General features: G+C 33.6%; 1 protein-coding gene across 2 annotated transcripts in view; it reads left to right on the top strand.

The window, feature by feature from the left end:
- The window catches only part of LYRM7 (LYR motif containing 7), a 32,400-nt gene extending 19,674 nt beyond the window's left edge, over nucleotides 1–12,726 (top strand). For both annotated transcript variants that reach the window (XM_040622508.1, XM_040622509.1), the window contains exon 5: nucleotides 11,851–12,726. In XM_040622508.1, coding sequence (XP_040478442.1) covers nucleotides 11,851–11,921 — 71 coding nt within the window. In that variant the 3' untranslated portion in view covers nucleotides 11,922–12,726. The remainder of the gene's footprint in view (nucleotides 1–11,850) is intronic.
- Nucleotides 12,727–17,004: the final 4,278 nt, after the last annotated feature.

Genomic DNA, 17,004 nt, shown 5'->3' with positions numbered 1-17,004 from the left:
AAGGTCATAAAAAGATTCTCCTGTGCTTTCTTCCCAAAGCTTTATTGTTTTATCGTTTCCATTTGGTTATTTATCAACTAGAGTTGATTTTTGTATATGGTGTGAGATAGAAGTAAAGATTTCTTTTTTAATTGAGGTACAGTTGACACAATGTTATGTTAGTTTCTGGTGCACAACATAGTGATATGACAACACTGTACATGCTATGCTAATCCCTGGTCTAGCTACCATTTGTCACCACACAGTACTATTACACTGCCATTCACAATATTCCCTATTCCATACCTTTTATCCCTGTGACTTATTTATTCCATAACTGGAAGCCTGTACCTCCCACTTCCCTTCAACCCTTTTGGCCCATTCCCCCACCACTGTCCCCTCCAGCAACCACCAGTTTGTTCTCTGTATTTATAGGTCTCTTTCTGCTTTCTTTATTCGTTGTTGTTGTTGTTGTTGTTTGGTTCCAAATAGAAGTGAAATCATAAACTCTTTGCCAAAAATTATTTTTTTAGGGATATCTGGGTGGCTCAGTCATGAACCATCTGCCTTCGGCTCAGGTCATGTTCCTGGGATCGAGCCCCACATCGGGCTCCCTGCTCAGCACAAAGCCTGCTTCTCCTTCTCCCATTCCCCCTGCTGGTGTTCCCTCTCTCTCACTGTGTCTCTCTCTGTCCAATAAATAAATAAAAGCTTTAAAAAAATTATTATTTTACATGTGAATGTCCAGTTAATCCAGCATCGTTTATTGAGAAGACCAGTTCTCCCCACTGCAATGCAGGATCACCTTTGTTGTAAAATCAAATAACTATATATGCAGATATCTGTTTCTGAACTTTATAATCCATGTAATTAGTTTCTCTATCCATGGATCATTTGCCGTAATGTCTTAATTATTACACTTTCATAATAAATCTTGATATTTAGTAGTATAAGTCCTATAGAGCTTTAAAGTTATTTTAGTTCATGAGAATTTATCAGAAATTATTAGATTTGAGTTGTATTTATAAGAGCAGTAAACGTAGTTAATCTAAAGTGCAGATTTTAGTCATCATCTTTAATCTTAATAATGATCTTTAGAGCTTTTGTATAATATAGCCAATATTTTATACAGGTAGTCATAGCTAAATGTTATTTTTATCATTTTAAAAAAAGGTTTTTTATTTATATTAATGAAAATTTAGTTTATTTCAACTAACTAAATTTGATATCTGTATTTCAGATGCCTGGTTTTAGATGTGACAATATTAATTTAAATTTCTTTTTATCTGTTGGTTTTCTATATAATTTAATTTTCCCACAAGGTTGAAAATTTTGACTCTTTCATGGTAATAGGTATAAAATGCTATATTACCTTAATAATGGCCTCATTCTTTCTATTGAGAGATATATGGGTCTGTTTTTCTTAATTTATTTCTATGAGTCCAAGATATAACAAATTTGATTTTTTAATCTCTGTTTTACAATTACTTTAAAGCAAATCTCTCCACAAATTTTAGCAGTATGTGTATTGATATACAGAAATTAATTAAAATTTGGCTACTTGGCTAAAAAGTAGAGTTGTGATAGTGTGTTTCTAAAAAATATCAGATAATGTCCCAACATGAAAAATAATAGAAATTGAAAATAATAAAATTAAACTTCATCTGCAAGAATAATCACCAAGTTCCGAAACAGATAGATGAATTCTAAGTCCGTGTCTCTTTTTCCTTCCCTTTCAAATAATAACTACAGTGGAAATAAAATATGAACACCTACCAAGAAATCTTTATACTAAATAACTTCTCATTTTTTCCCTTTTATTTTTCTTTTAAGTAAGCACCATGCCCAATATGGGGCTGAACTCACGACCCTGAGATCAAGAGTCACATGCTCAACTGACTGAGCCAACCAGGTGCCCCTCTCATTTTTCCCTTTTTAAAAAAAATCACATCTCTATCCTTGCAGATAATTAAAGTTTCTTTATTACAGACCTAATAATTTCATCATTTGAGCAAAACTCATTTTTTAAAAGTTTGTAAAATGTCAGGGGCGCCTGGGTGGCACAGCGGTTAAAAGCGTCTGCCTTCGGCTCAGGGCGTGATCCCGGCGTTGTGGGATCGAGCCCCACATCGGGCTCTTCCGCTATAAGCCTGCTTCTTTCTCTCCCACTCCCCCTGCTTGTGTTCCCTCTCTCGCTGGCTGTCTCTATCTCTGTCAAATAAATAAATAAAATCTTTAAAAAAAAAAAAAAGTTTGTAAAATGTCAGCATTTTATTTTAATTTTTTAATGCATTATAGTTAACATACAGTGTTATGTTGGTTTCAGTATACGATATAGTGACTCAACAGTTCTATACATTGCTCAGTGCTCATCATGGTAAGTGTACTTTTTTAATCTCCTTCACCTGTTTTACCCTTCCCCTTGCCCACCTCCCTTTGGTAATCATCAATTTATTCTCTAGTGTTAAGAGTCTGTTTTTTGGTTTGTCTCTTTTTTTCTTCATTTGTTTCTTAAATTCCACATACGACTGAAATTGTATGCTATTTCTCTTTCTCTGACTAATTTCACTTAGCATATACTCTCTAGATCCATCCATATTGTAGGAAATTGCAAGATTTCATTCTTTTTATTGCTGAGTAATATGCCATCATATACATGTATACCACATCATCTTTATCCATTCATCTATTGGTGAATACTTGGGCTGCTTCCATAATTTGGATATTGTAAATAATGCTGCAGTAAACATAGGGGTGCATATATCTTTACAAATTAGTGTTTTCTTATTCTTTGTGTAAATACCCACTAGTGGAATTACTGGCTTATAGAGTGGTTGTGTTTTTTAATTTTTTGAGGACCCTCCATACTGTTTTCCTCAGTGGCTACACCAGTTTGCATTCCCACCAATAGTGCATGAAGGTTCCTTTTTCTCCACATCCTCTCCAACACCTGTAGTTTACTGTCTTTTTTATTTTAACCCTTCTGACAAGTGTGAGGTGATATCTCATTGTGGTTTAGATTTGCATTTTCCTGGTGATGAGTGATATTGAGCATTTTTTAGTGTTTCTGTTGGCCATCTGTATATCTTTGGAGAAATGTCTATTCATCTGCCCATTTTTAAATGGATTTTTTGGGTTTTTGGTGTTGAGTTGTATCAGTTCTTTATATATTTTGGATACTAACCCTTTATCAGATATGTCATTTGCAAATATCTTCTCCCATTTTAGTTTTGTTGATTCATTATTTTTAAAATCTTTTCAAATATTGGGGAAACTGGGGCAGGACAAGTGAAAAAAATATTAGGGAAACTAGGGAAATTATTTTTCTTTCCATGTATTCCCTACTTTTTTCTGTGTTTTGTCTAGTTTGTTTTTTGGTATCTCAGGTACATGAATTTGGATTAATCATAATCTTTGATTCATACCATTTTCATCATTGGTCTAGCCTAGCCTTCCCTAGATAGTGTATAGAAAAATAATAACTATGAGAAAAATACTGAAATTATCCCCTTGTTCTACATGTGTTCATTGATTATTGACATTTCTCAAAGCCCTCTTTCTCATATGAACATTGGCAACTGGTTTTATTGTTGGCCTTTATCAAACACATATTTTATAGATAGTCACCAACTTTGTGAATAAGAAAAAAACTATGAATAAGAAAATATATAATGAACAACTTGTGAACAAGAAAACTCAGGGCTTCACATGGCTATATATTAATCATACTTCATTTCTAAACAGCATTATCCATTTTATTAAAATTTCTTCTCTGGCATACATGTGAAAGACAAAGTACATGTGTGTTATATTAAAAAAAAAAAAAAAGTTCCAGGAAACTATTCTTTATTTCGGGTGCATTTTTAAACTTCTGTTCTTTGGGGTTTTTTTATATTTGTCTTTGCCTGAAACTATCTTATGGTTTCTATTCTGAGGCAAGTTCAGGTGATCCAACAAACATTTATTGAATACATACTGTGCTAGGCCCTGAGAATAGAAAATGAGCGAGACAGTTTCTGTCCTAATGGAACTTAGAATGCTGCGTGGAAAATAAACAGCTAAGTATTAGAATCCTTTGGGTGCCATGATAAGGGGGGCAGAGGTGTCGTTGAGGCACATAGGCAGAGCTCCAAATCCAACACTTGGTGGGTTGGGACAGGTTCTTAGAAAAAAAAAACAGTTTTTCTTCAAGTTCTTTAATTTGAGCTTATATGTATTTGTGTGCTTAATATGTTTAGAGACATTTCTAGAACTGTGGAACTAAATATTCTAAATATTTTAATGTCTTAAATTTATTTATATCCTAAACAACTCTCTGATTACCAAACTATTATAAACCATGCCATGTATGGATTTTTTTAATTGAAATATAATTAACATAGGACATTGTATTAGTTCTAGGTATATAACATAATGATTTTATATATCTACATATGGTGAAATTATTACAAGTTTTTAGTTAACTTTGATGACCACACATAGTTACACATTTTTTTCTTATGAGAATTTTAAGATTTACTCTTTTTTTTAAGGTTTTTAAAAATTATTAGTATTATTTTTTAAGTAAACTCTACACCTGATGTGGGGCTTATGACCCCAAGATGAAGAGTTGCATGCTCTACCAACTGAGCCAGGGAGACACCCCTAAGATTTACTCTCTTAACATCTTTCAAATATACAATACAGTATTGTTAACTATAGTCACCATGCTGTGCATTACATCCCCAGAGTTTGTTTATCTTAAAGCTGGAAGTTTGTGCTTTTTGACCACTTTCACTCATTTCATCCAATCCCCATGCTTTCCACCTCTGAGTCACTAATCTCTCTATATTTTATTACTGTTTTTGTGTTAGATTCTCCATGTAAGGGAGATCATACAGTGTTTGTCCTTGTCTGACTTATTTCACTTAGCATAATGCCCTCAAAGCCCATCATGTTTTCACAAATGGCAAGATTTCCTTCCTTGTTGTGGCTGAATTATACTCCACCGCGTGTGTGTGTGTGTGTGTGTGTGTGTGTGTGTGTGTGTGTATACACACCACATTTTCTTTATCCATTCATCTGTCCATGGACATTTAGATCGTTTCAGTGTGTTGGCTATTATAAATAATGCTGCAGTGAACATATGGTACAGATATATTTTCAAGATAGTGATTTCATTTTCTTTGGATGAATACCCAGAAGCGGAATTGCTGGATCATATGGTAGTTTTATTTTAATTTTTTGAGGAGACTACCTACTGTTATCCATAGTGGCTGCAACCAATATACATTTTCAGCAGTAGTGCACAAGGGTTCACTTTTCTCCACATCCTTGCCCTACTTCTTATTTGTCTTTTTGATAATAACCATTCTGACAGCCATGAGGTGCTATCTTATTATGGTTTTGCTTTTCATTTCCCTAATGATTAGTGATGTTGAGCACCTTTTCATATATTTATTGGCCATTTATAGGTCTTTGGGAAAATGTCTATTCAGCTCCTCAGCACATTTTTAATCAGATTTTTATTGTATGTTTGGTTTTTTGCTATTATATGCATTCTTTATATATTTGAGATATTAGCTTCTTATCAGATGTATGATTTGCAAACATTTTCTTACATCCCATTGGTTGCCTTTTCATTTTGTTGACGATTTCCTTTGCTGTGCAAGAAGCTTTTTAGTTTGATTTAGTCCCACTTATTTATGTTTTCTCTTATTGCCTTTGTTTTCATTGTCTAATCCCGAAAAATCATTGCCAAGGTCAATGTCAACGAGTTTATTCCCATGTTTCCTTCTAGGAGTTTTATGGTTTTGGGTCTTATGTTCAAACCTCTAACCCATTTGAGTTCATTTTTGTGTATGGTATAAAATAGGGGTCCACTTTCATTTTCTGCATGTGGATGTCCAGTTTTCCCAGAATTATTTATTGAAGAGACTGTCTTTTCCCACTCTATCCTTTTCCATTTCCTTTGTTGTTAATTAGTTGACAGTATATGCATGGGTTTATTGCTGGGCCCTCTGTTCTATTCCATTGATTGATGTGTCTATTCTTATGTTTTTATGCAAATACCATATTGTTTTGATTAATATAGCTTTGTGTAAAGTTTGAAATCAAGAAGTGTGATGTTTCTAACTTTGTTCTTCTTTCTCAAGGTTGCTCTGGCTTTTCAAGGTCTTTTGGGGTTACATATAAATTTTAGGATTATTTGTTATATTTCTGTGAAAAATGCTATTGGAATTTTGATAGAGAATGCACTGATTCTATAGATTCCATAGGGTATTAGGAACAGTTTAACAGTGTTAAGTCTTCCAAATCGTTAGCATAGAATAATTTTCCTTTTATTTGTGTTGTCTTCTATTTCTTTCATCACTATCTTATAGTTTGGAGCATACAGGTCTTTCACCTCCTTGGTTAAATATATTCCTAAGTATTTTATTATTTTTGACACAATCATAAATGGGATCTTTTTAGGTTTCTCTGATAGTTTGTTATTCGTATATAGGCATACAACTTATTTTTTGTATATTGTTTTTTTATCCTGCAACTTTACAGAATTTGTTTATTCTAGCAGTTTTGGTAGTCTTTAAGGTTTTCTATATATAACGTCATATTATCTGCAAATAGAGACCATACTTCTATTCTTATTTGGATACCTTTTATTTCTTCTTGCCTGGTTGTTCTGGGTAGGGCTTTCAGTACTATGTTGAACAGAAGTGATGAGAATGGGCATCCTTGTCTTGTTCATGATCTTAGAGGATGAACTTTCTGTTTTTTTATCATTGAGTAGGATGTTAATTGTGGGCCTGTCATATATGACTTTCATTATGTTGAGGTATGTTTCTGGTATACCCATTCTGCTGAGAGTTTTTATCATGAGTGTATAGTGAATTCTGTTAAGTGCTTTTTCTGTGTCTTTTGAGTTGATTCCATGATTTTTTTTTTTTTACTCCTTCGTTTTGTTAATGTGGTGTATCACATTGATTTGTAGATGCTGATTTGCTTCCCTGGTATAAATCCCACTTGATCTTGGTGTATGATCCTTTTCACATATTGTTGAATTTGGTTTGCTAATATTTTGTTGAGGATTTTTACATCTATGTTCATCAGGGATATTGGCCTCTAGTTTTCTTTCCTTATAGTGTCCTTGTCTGGTTTTGGTATCAGAGTAATGCTGGCCTCATGAAATGAGTTTGGAAATATTCCTTCCTCTTTTGTTCTATTTATTTATTTATCTTTAATCTTGACCTAAATTTTGATTTGGGCCATAAGTGAATTAAAGGCTTTTTATTTTAAGTAGTTGCTTTTTAAGTGATACGTTTCATATGACCATAATAGATAAGGTTTTTCAGGGGCCTAAAGTACAGGAAATAAATCATGATCTCAGTATGATTATTTTTCAAGATCCGACAGCTTCAATAAACTTATGCTGTTATGGTGCATTGACATCTAATATAGAGAGCAAAGTCAGGGATTTTATAAACAATAAAGCAGCATTATAGTGAGAAATAGTATACAGCATATAAATATACCTATGATATATTTGCCCTAATGAAAGTGCTAGCAGTTAATTTAGAAAAATTCAGTTGTTGGGCACTTTTTGATTCCAAAGATTACCCAATAAGGGTAAAGGGTGAAGGGATGGAGTAGTGAATATTTGACAGGTTTTCTGGTTATTTACCACTCTTTGAATTGATAATTTTGTTTCGGGGATTTCCATCCCTTTGAGTTCTAAATTCCCATCATAGAAACTAGAAAATTCAGTTCCCCCTTTTCTTTAAAGCTCAGGCATAGAATGTGACATAGGTGAAGTATATTCACTCATATTCAGAAACAAACTTGAGAAAAGACAGTTGGCATTGAATCTCTTTTGCAGGCAAGAGTAGCATCAGTGGTTGCAGAGTCAAGTTACGGATTCACAAGTATCATTGGTGTGGTGACAGGAGCAGATGTAGTAAAACTGAGTTTCCAGCAGCATCTGAAATGTAGCTTCTGGTGTTCCATGGTGGTAGAAGTGGTGGCAATTTCTTCTAGTACCCAATAGGCAGCAGTAGTTTTCATCATCAGGCCAGTTTTGTGGTACGGTTTTGTACATTGTTGCTGGAAGCTTAGTCTTAAGGCTGCCTGATTCTTAAGCCCTCAGAATAATTGCATGAGTTAGACTAATAACCTTTTTAATGAATGACTTTTCCACTTAGTCAGCCAGAGTCAGCTTCTGTTACTTTTAACTAAGAACAAGAAAAGTTATTACCAGAAGTGAGATACTGAAAATTACACAGCCTAAAATGTGAAATTAGTTGAATGGAAGGCAAGGACAGAGGGGGATAAGACTGTTGTGGACCTGACCTTTACAGTCTCTAGGCTGGTGGTCCTTGTTATGTAGTGATGAAATATAAGGTCAGTGCCTCAATGTTTCTTGAGACACAGACCAAGTACCAGCTGAGGCTACAGCAATAAGAGAAATAACCAGAATGTCAAGGTGTTCTGGTTATTTCTTCATGCTTTCAGCAAAACACTGAAAAAGAGGATGAATGCAGATTTAGCTAGTTGGTGCAAAGCAAATATGGAAGAAGTACTGTTTTGCTAAGGGCACTTTTCTGTCTGCATTCTGATTGAGAGTCCTATACTTGATATTTGGAGTCTTGCAGTGTTGCAAATGAGAATTGCTCTTATCCACTAACCCTATAGCCAATATGAGCAGGAGGCTTTTGAGTTCTGACCTGAAATAAAATTAGTGCCTCAAGCCTTTCACATTTTCCAGACAAGGATCAGATATACAATGCATTTACTCACTAGGGCCTATAGTTTTTCATTACTTTAAGAAGTATCCATTAATCTTAGGGTTGGGGAATGGGCAGAACATAGAGACCATTACCAAAGGATGAAAATTTTTATGCTTAAAATTATCAGAATGTTTTCCTGAGGCTACTTATACAAAGAAATGACTAGAAAAAAATAATTTTGAATGAAGTATATTGCCAAGAAACCCCAAGCCTCACTAGCTCACTTCAACTCTTAAGGCCATCCCTGGGCCTCTAAACTCATATCAGTAGAAAGTGGATTGTGAAACTCCAGAGCCTCAAAGAATGGCATCTTCCCCAGTATCCCCACCTCTGGACAAGGATTCCCCTAACATACAGAACCAGGAGCCTTGAAGAACAGTGGACAAGAGAGGGTCTTTGAGTCTCCCAGAAAACAGGATATGTGCTACCAGATTGGCTGACTAAGGAATTTATTGGGTTGCCCAAAGCAAGGGGTCCTTGCTCTTCCTGTCTAGCAGGATTTAGGATTTACTGTCTAACAGTGGCTGCCATGTGTTTCCTATTCCAGGTTGTCATTGCTGTATCTATTTATTCTTTACTGTAGTCGAATGGTAACTACCATGTGGGCCCTGGCTAGACCTAATGGAAAGGCTAGCACATCAGCCAGAGGTACTCAGCTTGAATCTAGATGGGACCTTGGGGGTCAAGGAATAAATGGGTGTATTCTGTATACGAAACAAAGGGTATATATTCATGTTGTGTAGCCCAGAGGGTGTACTGCTTGTTACCTCTTCAATATCCATTCCTTCTTACCGGCTGAAAAATTTTGTTTGGGGCACAGTGTGCCAAGCCAAAAAAAAAGTTATTTCACCTTTCTGACCACCTGAGCTGTAGTGTACTGGATGTTGTTGTAAGAAGGGTATAGTTTTCCTGTTGAAAAGGCATAAGCCAACCTAGCAGTCTCCTTTTGCCCTATTCCCTTCTCCCTGCGTGGAGTACAGATGGTGATGTCACAGCAGCAGTAAAGACAAAAATCACACATGAAGGAAAGCAGAGCAGGGGTTTAAAAAGAGCCTGGCTTCTTAGTGTAGTAAAGACCTGCAGTAGCCCAGGACGCCTTAATCTGTATTTCTTGATATGTGAGAAAATTAAATTTCTTATTTTTTTTTGAACTGTTGTTTGTTGGACTTTTGGTTAATCTGTCTTTTCCACCAGATTGTAAACTCCTTAAGGTTGAATAGACTTTTTTTTTTATTTGAGCTGTAATTGACATATAACATTATATTAGTTTCATTTGTACAACAATTCCATATCTGTATATGTTGCAAAATGATTACCACAATAAGTCTAGTTAATGTCTGTCTGCGTACATAGTTACAAATTGCTTTTCTTGAGATGAGGACTTTTAAGATCTACTCTTCTAGCAGCTTTCAAATATGGAGTACAGTATTAACTGCAGTCACTATGCTGTACGGAAGAGACTCTTCTATAGTCGCTTCTGCATTTTCATTTTGTGATGTAATGTTCAGCATGGCACATATATGCTTGATAAGTGAAACGATTTACTGCCGTTGCTACTGTGTTAAAACCTGAACTATAATTTGCTCTCTGGTGGTATCTCCAAAGATTGGCAGAAGCAGATGAAATATAAACAGTGGTTAAACAATAATTACTTAGCTGATTTTCATTTTGGTAAACCACATTTATCATCTGGCTCATGAGAACATTATTTTTAGTTAGATCAGTTATTTTTCCTTTTGAATTGAATCTGTTTTAATGATACCTTTTTAAAAATTTTTTAAATTATTCAGATTTATAGAAAAAGATGTAAGAGATGTTGAAGGGTCTGGAAATTTCCTCTACCCAGATACCACAAATGCTAACATTTACCACATTTGCTTTATTATCTGTCCCTCATTTTTTTTCTGAATGTTCTGAGGGTAAATTGTAAACATAATGCCTCTTTACCCCCAAATGGTCATTTTTAAAATCATGACAGCCCACTAGGATTAGATTTGGAGAAAGAGTGTATTTCTAAAAAGTACTTTCATATATGTTTGCTAAATTTGCAAAGATATTCTCTTATAAAACCAGTGTAATTATCAGAATAATTAAATAACAACAAAATAATAAATAATAAAAACCAGAATATTAAAATTGATACAACTCTACTATTCAGATGTTTTCATTTGTCCTAACTTGTCTTCTGTAGCAGAAGAAAAAAATTCCTTCTGGTCTAGGATCCAGTTGAAGATCACACATATCACATTTAGTCACCATGTTTTTTAGTCTTCCTTAATCTGGAGCAATTCTTCAATCTGTCCTTGTCTTTCCTGACCATAGTATTTTTGAAGAGTATATCCAGGTTATTTCTAAGAATGTGATACGAGCATTTTTTGATCATGATACCTGAATTCATCTCTTCTGGAGAAAAAAAGGAAAAATTCATTGATCTTTACAAAATTTTCTGTCTTAATTAAGAGCTGTATCTTATCTCACTTGACCTCCAGTAGGATGTCTTACCAAAGACTCATATTTTTTGTTGTTGTTGTTTGACTGGGTTTCTCAGTGGGGCACTGTTGGCATTTTGAACAGCATAGTTCTTTACTGCACCAGATTGCCTCATACATCCCTGGCTCCTGCTCACTAAATGCCAGCAGCATTCTTCACTTGGTGCGATAACCCAAAACACCCCCATTTGAGAACCACTATTCTGTAAAACTTATTTAGAGTCTTTAAGTTAGGAAAACGGTCTTGCTTTTTATATAGTAGGCAGTTTAACAAATTTTCAAGGTGTTTGTTTTGATTATCAGTAATCTGTCATCAGATAGGTGATAATGTACATTAGCCAAATTCTGTTCAGGTAATTAGTTATATTTAATGAATAAATGATAAAGGGTTAAATTGATCATAGATGTCTTAATATAATCTGAAATGAGAACCCTGTTAACAGTTGCCATTTAAAATCAAGGACTTCACCTTTGAAGTTGACTGAAATAAAATATTTCTGGAAGATTTACCTTAAAATTCAGTATTTTACTGTTAGAAATTTTAGGGGGTAATGAGTGTTTCTATGTTCATTTTATTTTAATTTTAATGATATCAATTATTCTTTTTGTTTTTCTTTCAGAATTGGTCCCTAGGAAAGAGCTCCTTATAGAAAATGTGCCGTATTGTGATGCACCAACTCAGAAGCAATGAGTTTTCTAGGATAAAATCAAGTCTTTTATTTTTTAATTCTAAATATACAACTCTGGCAAAAGTTTTGAAAATGCAAGTAGTTCATAGCCAGCCTATTGAAAATGAATGAATTAAAGTATCACTTCATAAGTAAATTTCACATTAAAAGGACATTGCTGAAAACTGTAGAACATAGTTAAATATTTATAGACAGCATTAAATAAGACATGTCATTTGCTTTGAAACTCAAACTTTACAAACTAAAATAAATGCTCAGGAGGTATATGTCATACTCAATTGTCTTTGACCTTGATGAGTATTTTGGTCTTAACATAACTAAGAATGCAGTGATATGACAAATTGGTGGATTTTCCTCCCATGTGAAATGAAGCTATGAGATTAAAATTATTAGATTAATTTTGTGTGTAGTTCCATAAACATTAAATTGGTCAAAAAAATCACAATGTGTGCCAACTCTCTACAGAAGGTGGCCTTTGTTTCCTAAAACACTGAAATTATTTCTGTAGCTAACAAATAATGATTCAGTTTCCTTTCAGAGATAGATTATCTCTCTGTTTCCGTAAAGACATTTTTCTAATAAGTCGTCTGAAGACAGATGAATAAAATATCAAAATCACCTAGGATCACTGTAGAATAAAGAAATCCTAATTTTTTTTAGGAAATAGTGACCCTTAATCAAACTATGTAATACAGCCTTAGTAGAAATAGTGTACTTAGGCCACAGCTAGACTTTATTGTGAAAATGTAATATGTGGCTACATTCTTTCCATTTTAATCAATAAAACTTAAATGGTTTTTCTTCTTCCACACGTCCCATCCATCCTTGACATGATTAGTAGTATCACAAAACAGTGTGTTATTCTACCATCTAATGGTGGGAACTAAAGAATTGTATGTAATATTTTTTTGTTTCTCTTTTATCTGTGTGTCTTTACCATTCTCTTTTCTTAGTGAACAGTGTGTTCTCTCCCGTTCATTGACCAATTCTCCCATTCAATGGTGATACACAGTTTTTAATTTTTATGGGATTCTTAATGCAAGCTTTGTTTGTTGGCAAAACATGGGTGTATCTATACTGGATTTGAAATGTCGTATTTTTAAATAATTTAATTTAAAAATAATAAGATAATTTAATTTTAGGAGATCAGAGATTTTTCTAAATTCCTCAGACATATTACACTTAACATTAAGCCATTAACTATCCTTAATGCCTTCTAATACTTGTGAGGAGAGTGTTTAGTAGTCTGTGAAATGGTTTATACATGTCAAAAGATTTGCTACGTTAATTTTTCATCTCCCATGTGTAGTTTTTATTTATGTGGAAATTATACCTAATTGTTATTTCATATTTGAAATTTGCTCTTATAAAAGAGTGCTGAAAGTTGTCACAATGCAATCACTGGTAAATTCCCTGACTTACTATTGTTTCATTAAGTATCTATATTATATATTTGGAGGAAAGTTGGCTGACCTAGGTTAACTTAATATATTTTAATTATTTCAGTATTACTGAACATTTTTAGCAGTTCCTAGCTTTTTTTTCTTTTTTTTCCTCTTTTTTTTTTAAGATTTATTTATTTATTTATTTATTTGACACAGAGAGAGAGAGCATGAGCAGGGGGTGGAGCAAGGGGAGAGGGAGAAGTAGTCTCCCCACTGAGCAGAGCCCAATGTAGGACTTGATCCCGGGTCCCTGGGATCATGACCTGAGCTGAAGGCAGGTGCTTAACGAGTGAGCCACCCAGGCTCCACCCTAGCTTTTTTTCTTTATTATTTTTTTTAAAGATTTTATCCATTTATTTGACAGAGACAGCCAGCGAGAGAGGGAACACAAGCAGGGGGAGTGGGAGAGGAAGACGCAGGCTCCTAGCAGAGGAGCCTGATGTGGGGCTCTATCCCAGAACACTGGGATCACGCCGTGAGCCGAAGGCAGTCGCTTAACGACTGCGCCACCCAGGCGCCCTTAGCTTTTTTTCTTTAATCTTAATTCCTGTGTTCCATTCTTCATTCACATTAATTTAACTATCTCAACAGATTTCTTCTTTTTTTTTTATAAACGTAACCATTAGGAGCAATAGAGATTAATAATTCACATGCATATTTTATTAAAGCCAGTGGGTTTGAGATTTTCTTCAAGATACATGTATTTTATATATATATATCTAAGAAAAAAGATCCTGTTTATATTAGCAGACAAAACTATGAAATAGTAATAGATTTTTTTAAAAAACATGTAACTTAAAAATGAAAGATGTATTATGTTCCTAGATGGGACAATTGAAAATTATTGACATGAAGAATTTAAATGTTATTTATCAAAATCCCAAAAGACTGAAGATACATCTACATAAAAATATATAACTTCTGTACTCTGTGAAAGCTACTATAAAAAAAGTTCAGAGAAAATATTTGCCGCTAACATAAATGATTAAAAGATATAAGTACTCCTATGACTCAGTCAGTAAAAGATAACTCAGTGAAAAGTGGACAAATGATATAAATAAAAAGTTCACAAAAGAAGAAATATTAAGCCTCTCTAGTGATCAGTTAAAGAAACTGATCATATCCATTATTTGTAAAGGTAGCATGGGCGTGAGGAAATGGGCAAGCTGAAATATTTCTGGAAGGGATGTAAGTGATAGGGCCTTTTTGAAAGGAAAATTGACATCAAAATTTAAATAAACATATTGGGGCCCCTGTGTGGCTCAGTTGGTTAAGTGTCTGCATTCGGCTCAGGTCCTGATTGAGCCCCACATCGGGCTCCCTGCTCAGGAGGGATCCTGCTTCTCCCTCTCATTCTGCCTGCCATTCCCCTTGTTTGTGCTCACTCTCTCTGTCAAATAAATAAATAAAAATCTTAAAAAATAATAATAAAATAAATCTATTTCTCTGTCTTTATCTTTGTAACACACAAGAATACTAATAAATGAACACTCAGATTTATGTATAAGAATTTCTGTAGCATTGTTTAAAAAAAATTGAAAGTCTAAATTTCCAAATTTAGGGGAACAATTACAGGAAATGTAGCTTTGGAATATTATGCAGGTGTTGAAAAGATTGATGTAAAATATATATACCATCAAGTGAAAGAAGCAAGTCACAATATATCTTCTTTATGAATCCATTTATGTACAAAAGTATTATTGCACACATTTGTGCATATATATATATATACACACACACACAAATGAATAGAAATCTTCATATTTAAAAAAATACACGTGCTTAATGTTAGTACAGTTGAACCTTTGAACAACAAGGGCTTGAACTGCATGGGTCTACTTATATGGACCTTTTTGTTTTGGCAGAGTACAGTACCGTAAATGTACTTTCTTTATGATTTTCCTAATATTTTCTTTTCTCTAACTTCTTTATAAGAATATAGTATATAATACACATAACATACAAAATACGTGTTAATCATTTATGTTATCAGTAAGGCCAACATGTAGGTTTTAGAAGTTAGATTTTGGAGCAATTAAAAGTTATATGTCAATTTTCAACCATGTGGGAGTTCAGTGCCCCTAACCCCCATGTTGTTCAAGGGTCAATTGTAGTTAGGTAGGAAAATGAGTTTTGGTGAAAGGAATGGTAAATTGGAGATTTTTATTAAGGTAATTCCTGCATGTTTAAATATTTTTTACAATGAGTAGAAAAATGCATAATTTTTAAAGGACAATACTTAAGCAATTAGTGATTTATTTAAAACTTAGTTATGAAATAGTAAAAATATTAGCTTCTAGTGTATCAGACACTCAAGAACCTCATTCCCACATTTGACAGAGGTTACATTTTGCCATATTTGTTTAAAGATGTCCTTCCTTATAAGTCACAAAATCTTATAAAGCTAAAGTCCCACTTCCTTTTCATTCTCCTTTCTCTTTTCAGGTATAATTACTGTTTTACAAGTGGTGGATATCATTCCATACTTGTTTTTATACTTTTTATGTGTATTCAAAACAATATATAGTGTTGTTTTGAGGTTTTAAAATGAAAATAAATGGTGTTATGCTCCATGTGTTCTGTAACTTATTTTCATCATACTTAGGTCTTAAAGATCTATGTTTTTAAAATTTTTTATATGAGATTGATCTATTTTGTTAGATAAATAACTGGGTCTTTTATGTCTTATTCCATTGTAAGAATGAAATAGTTTATCCATGTCTCTTGATGAACAATAGTATTGTCTTGTTTTTTGATATTGCAAACAAATTTACCAAAAACTCCAACACATGGATTCTTGTGCCGAAAGTTTATCTGAATTTATATGAGGAAGCAGAACTGTTGAGTCATGGGGTATGTACATATCCAATCCTTCCAATAATCTTTAAATTGTTCTTTAAAGTATTTGTACCAGTTTATATTCTAGTCAACACTCTGTGAGAGGTCCCTTTTCTCCATATCTTCACTGTTATTGTTATATATGACATCTCTCATTTTTTTTCAAATTGATGGATATGAAACGGTATCACATTCTAATTTGCATTTCTGGATTACAGGTGAAGTAGATCATCTTGTGTTCATTGGTCATTACAGTTTTCCTTTATGAATGTGTGTTCATCTCCTTTGTTCACTTTTTTCTCTTGGATTATCTGGCTTTTTCTTATTGATCCCTCTTTATATATATGGGTACTAATCCTGTGTTTGTTATCTGTGATATAAATGTCTTCTTCCATAATGTGACTTGTCTTTTAACACTGTTTATGTAAACCTGTAGTATGGGAGTTTATTTTAGTGTATCCATTTTTAAGTATCTTTTCTTTTGCTTTTGTACCTTTTTAAGTAATTCTTTTCTACTCCATAGTCAGAGGTGTTCTAATACATTTCCCTTTTAACATTTAAGTTTTGCTTTTTATGTTTGGTCCTTTATGCCATCTAGAATTTATTTTTGTTTATAATATGAGGGAGGGGTTTAATTTTATTCTTTTTTATGGGAAAAGTTTGCCTCAGCATCATTTATTGGATTGCCCATCCTTTTCCTGATTACATGTAAAACAACTATGATCATATCCCAAGTTACTTACTGTATATTGGAATCATTTAAGGACTTTGTCTCTACAATTACCCCTCTCCTCCACCAAAT

The sequence above is a fragment of the Ursus maritimus genome, unplaced genomic scaffold (genome assembly GCF_017311325.1).
Source record: "Ursus maritimus isolate PB19 unplaced genomic scaffold, ASM1731132v1 scaffold_5, whole genome shotgun sequence".
Classification (NCBI taxonomy): domain Eukaryota; kingdom Metazoa; phylum Chordata; class Mammalia; order Carnivora; family Ursidae; genus Ursus; species Ursus maritimus.
This window is presented reverse-complemented; position numbering and strand designations above follow the sequence as displayed.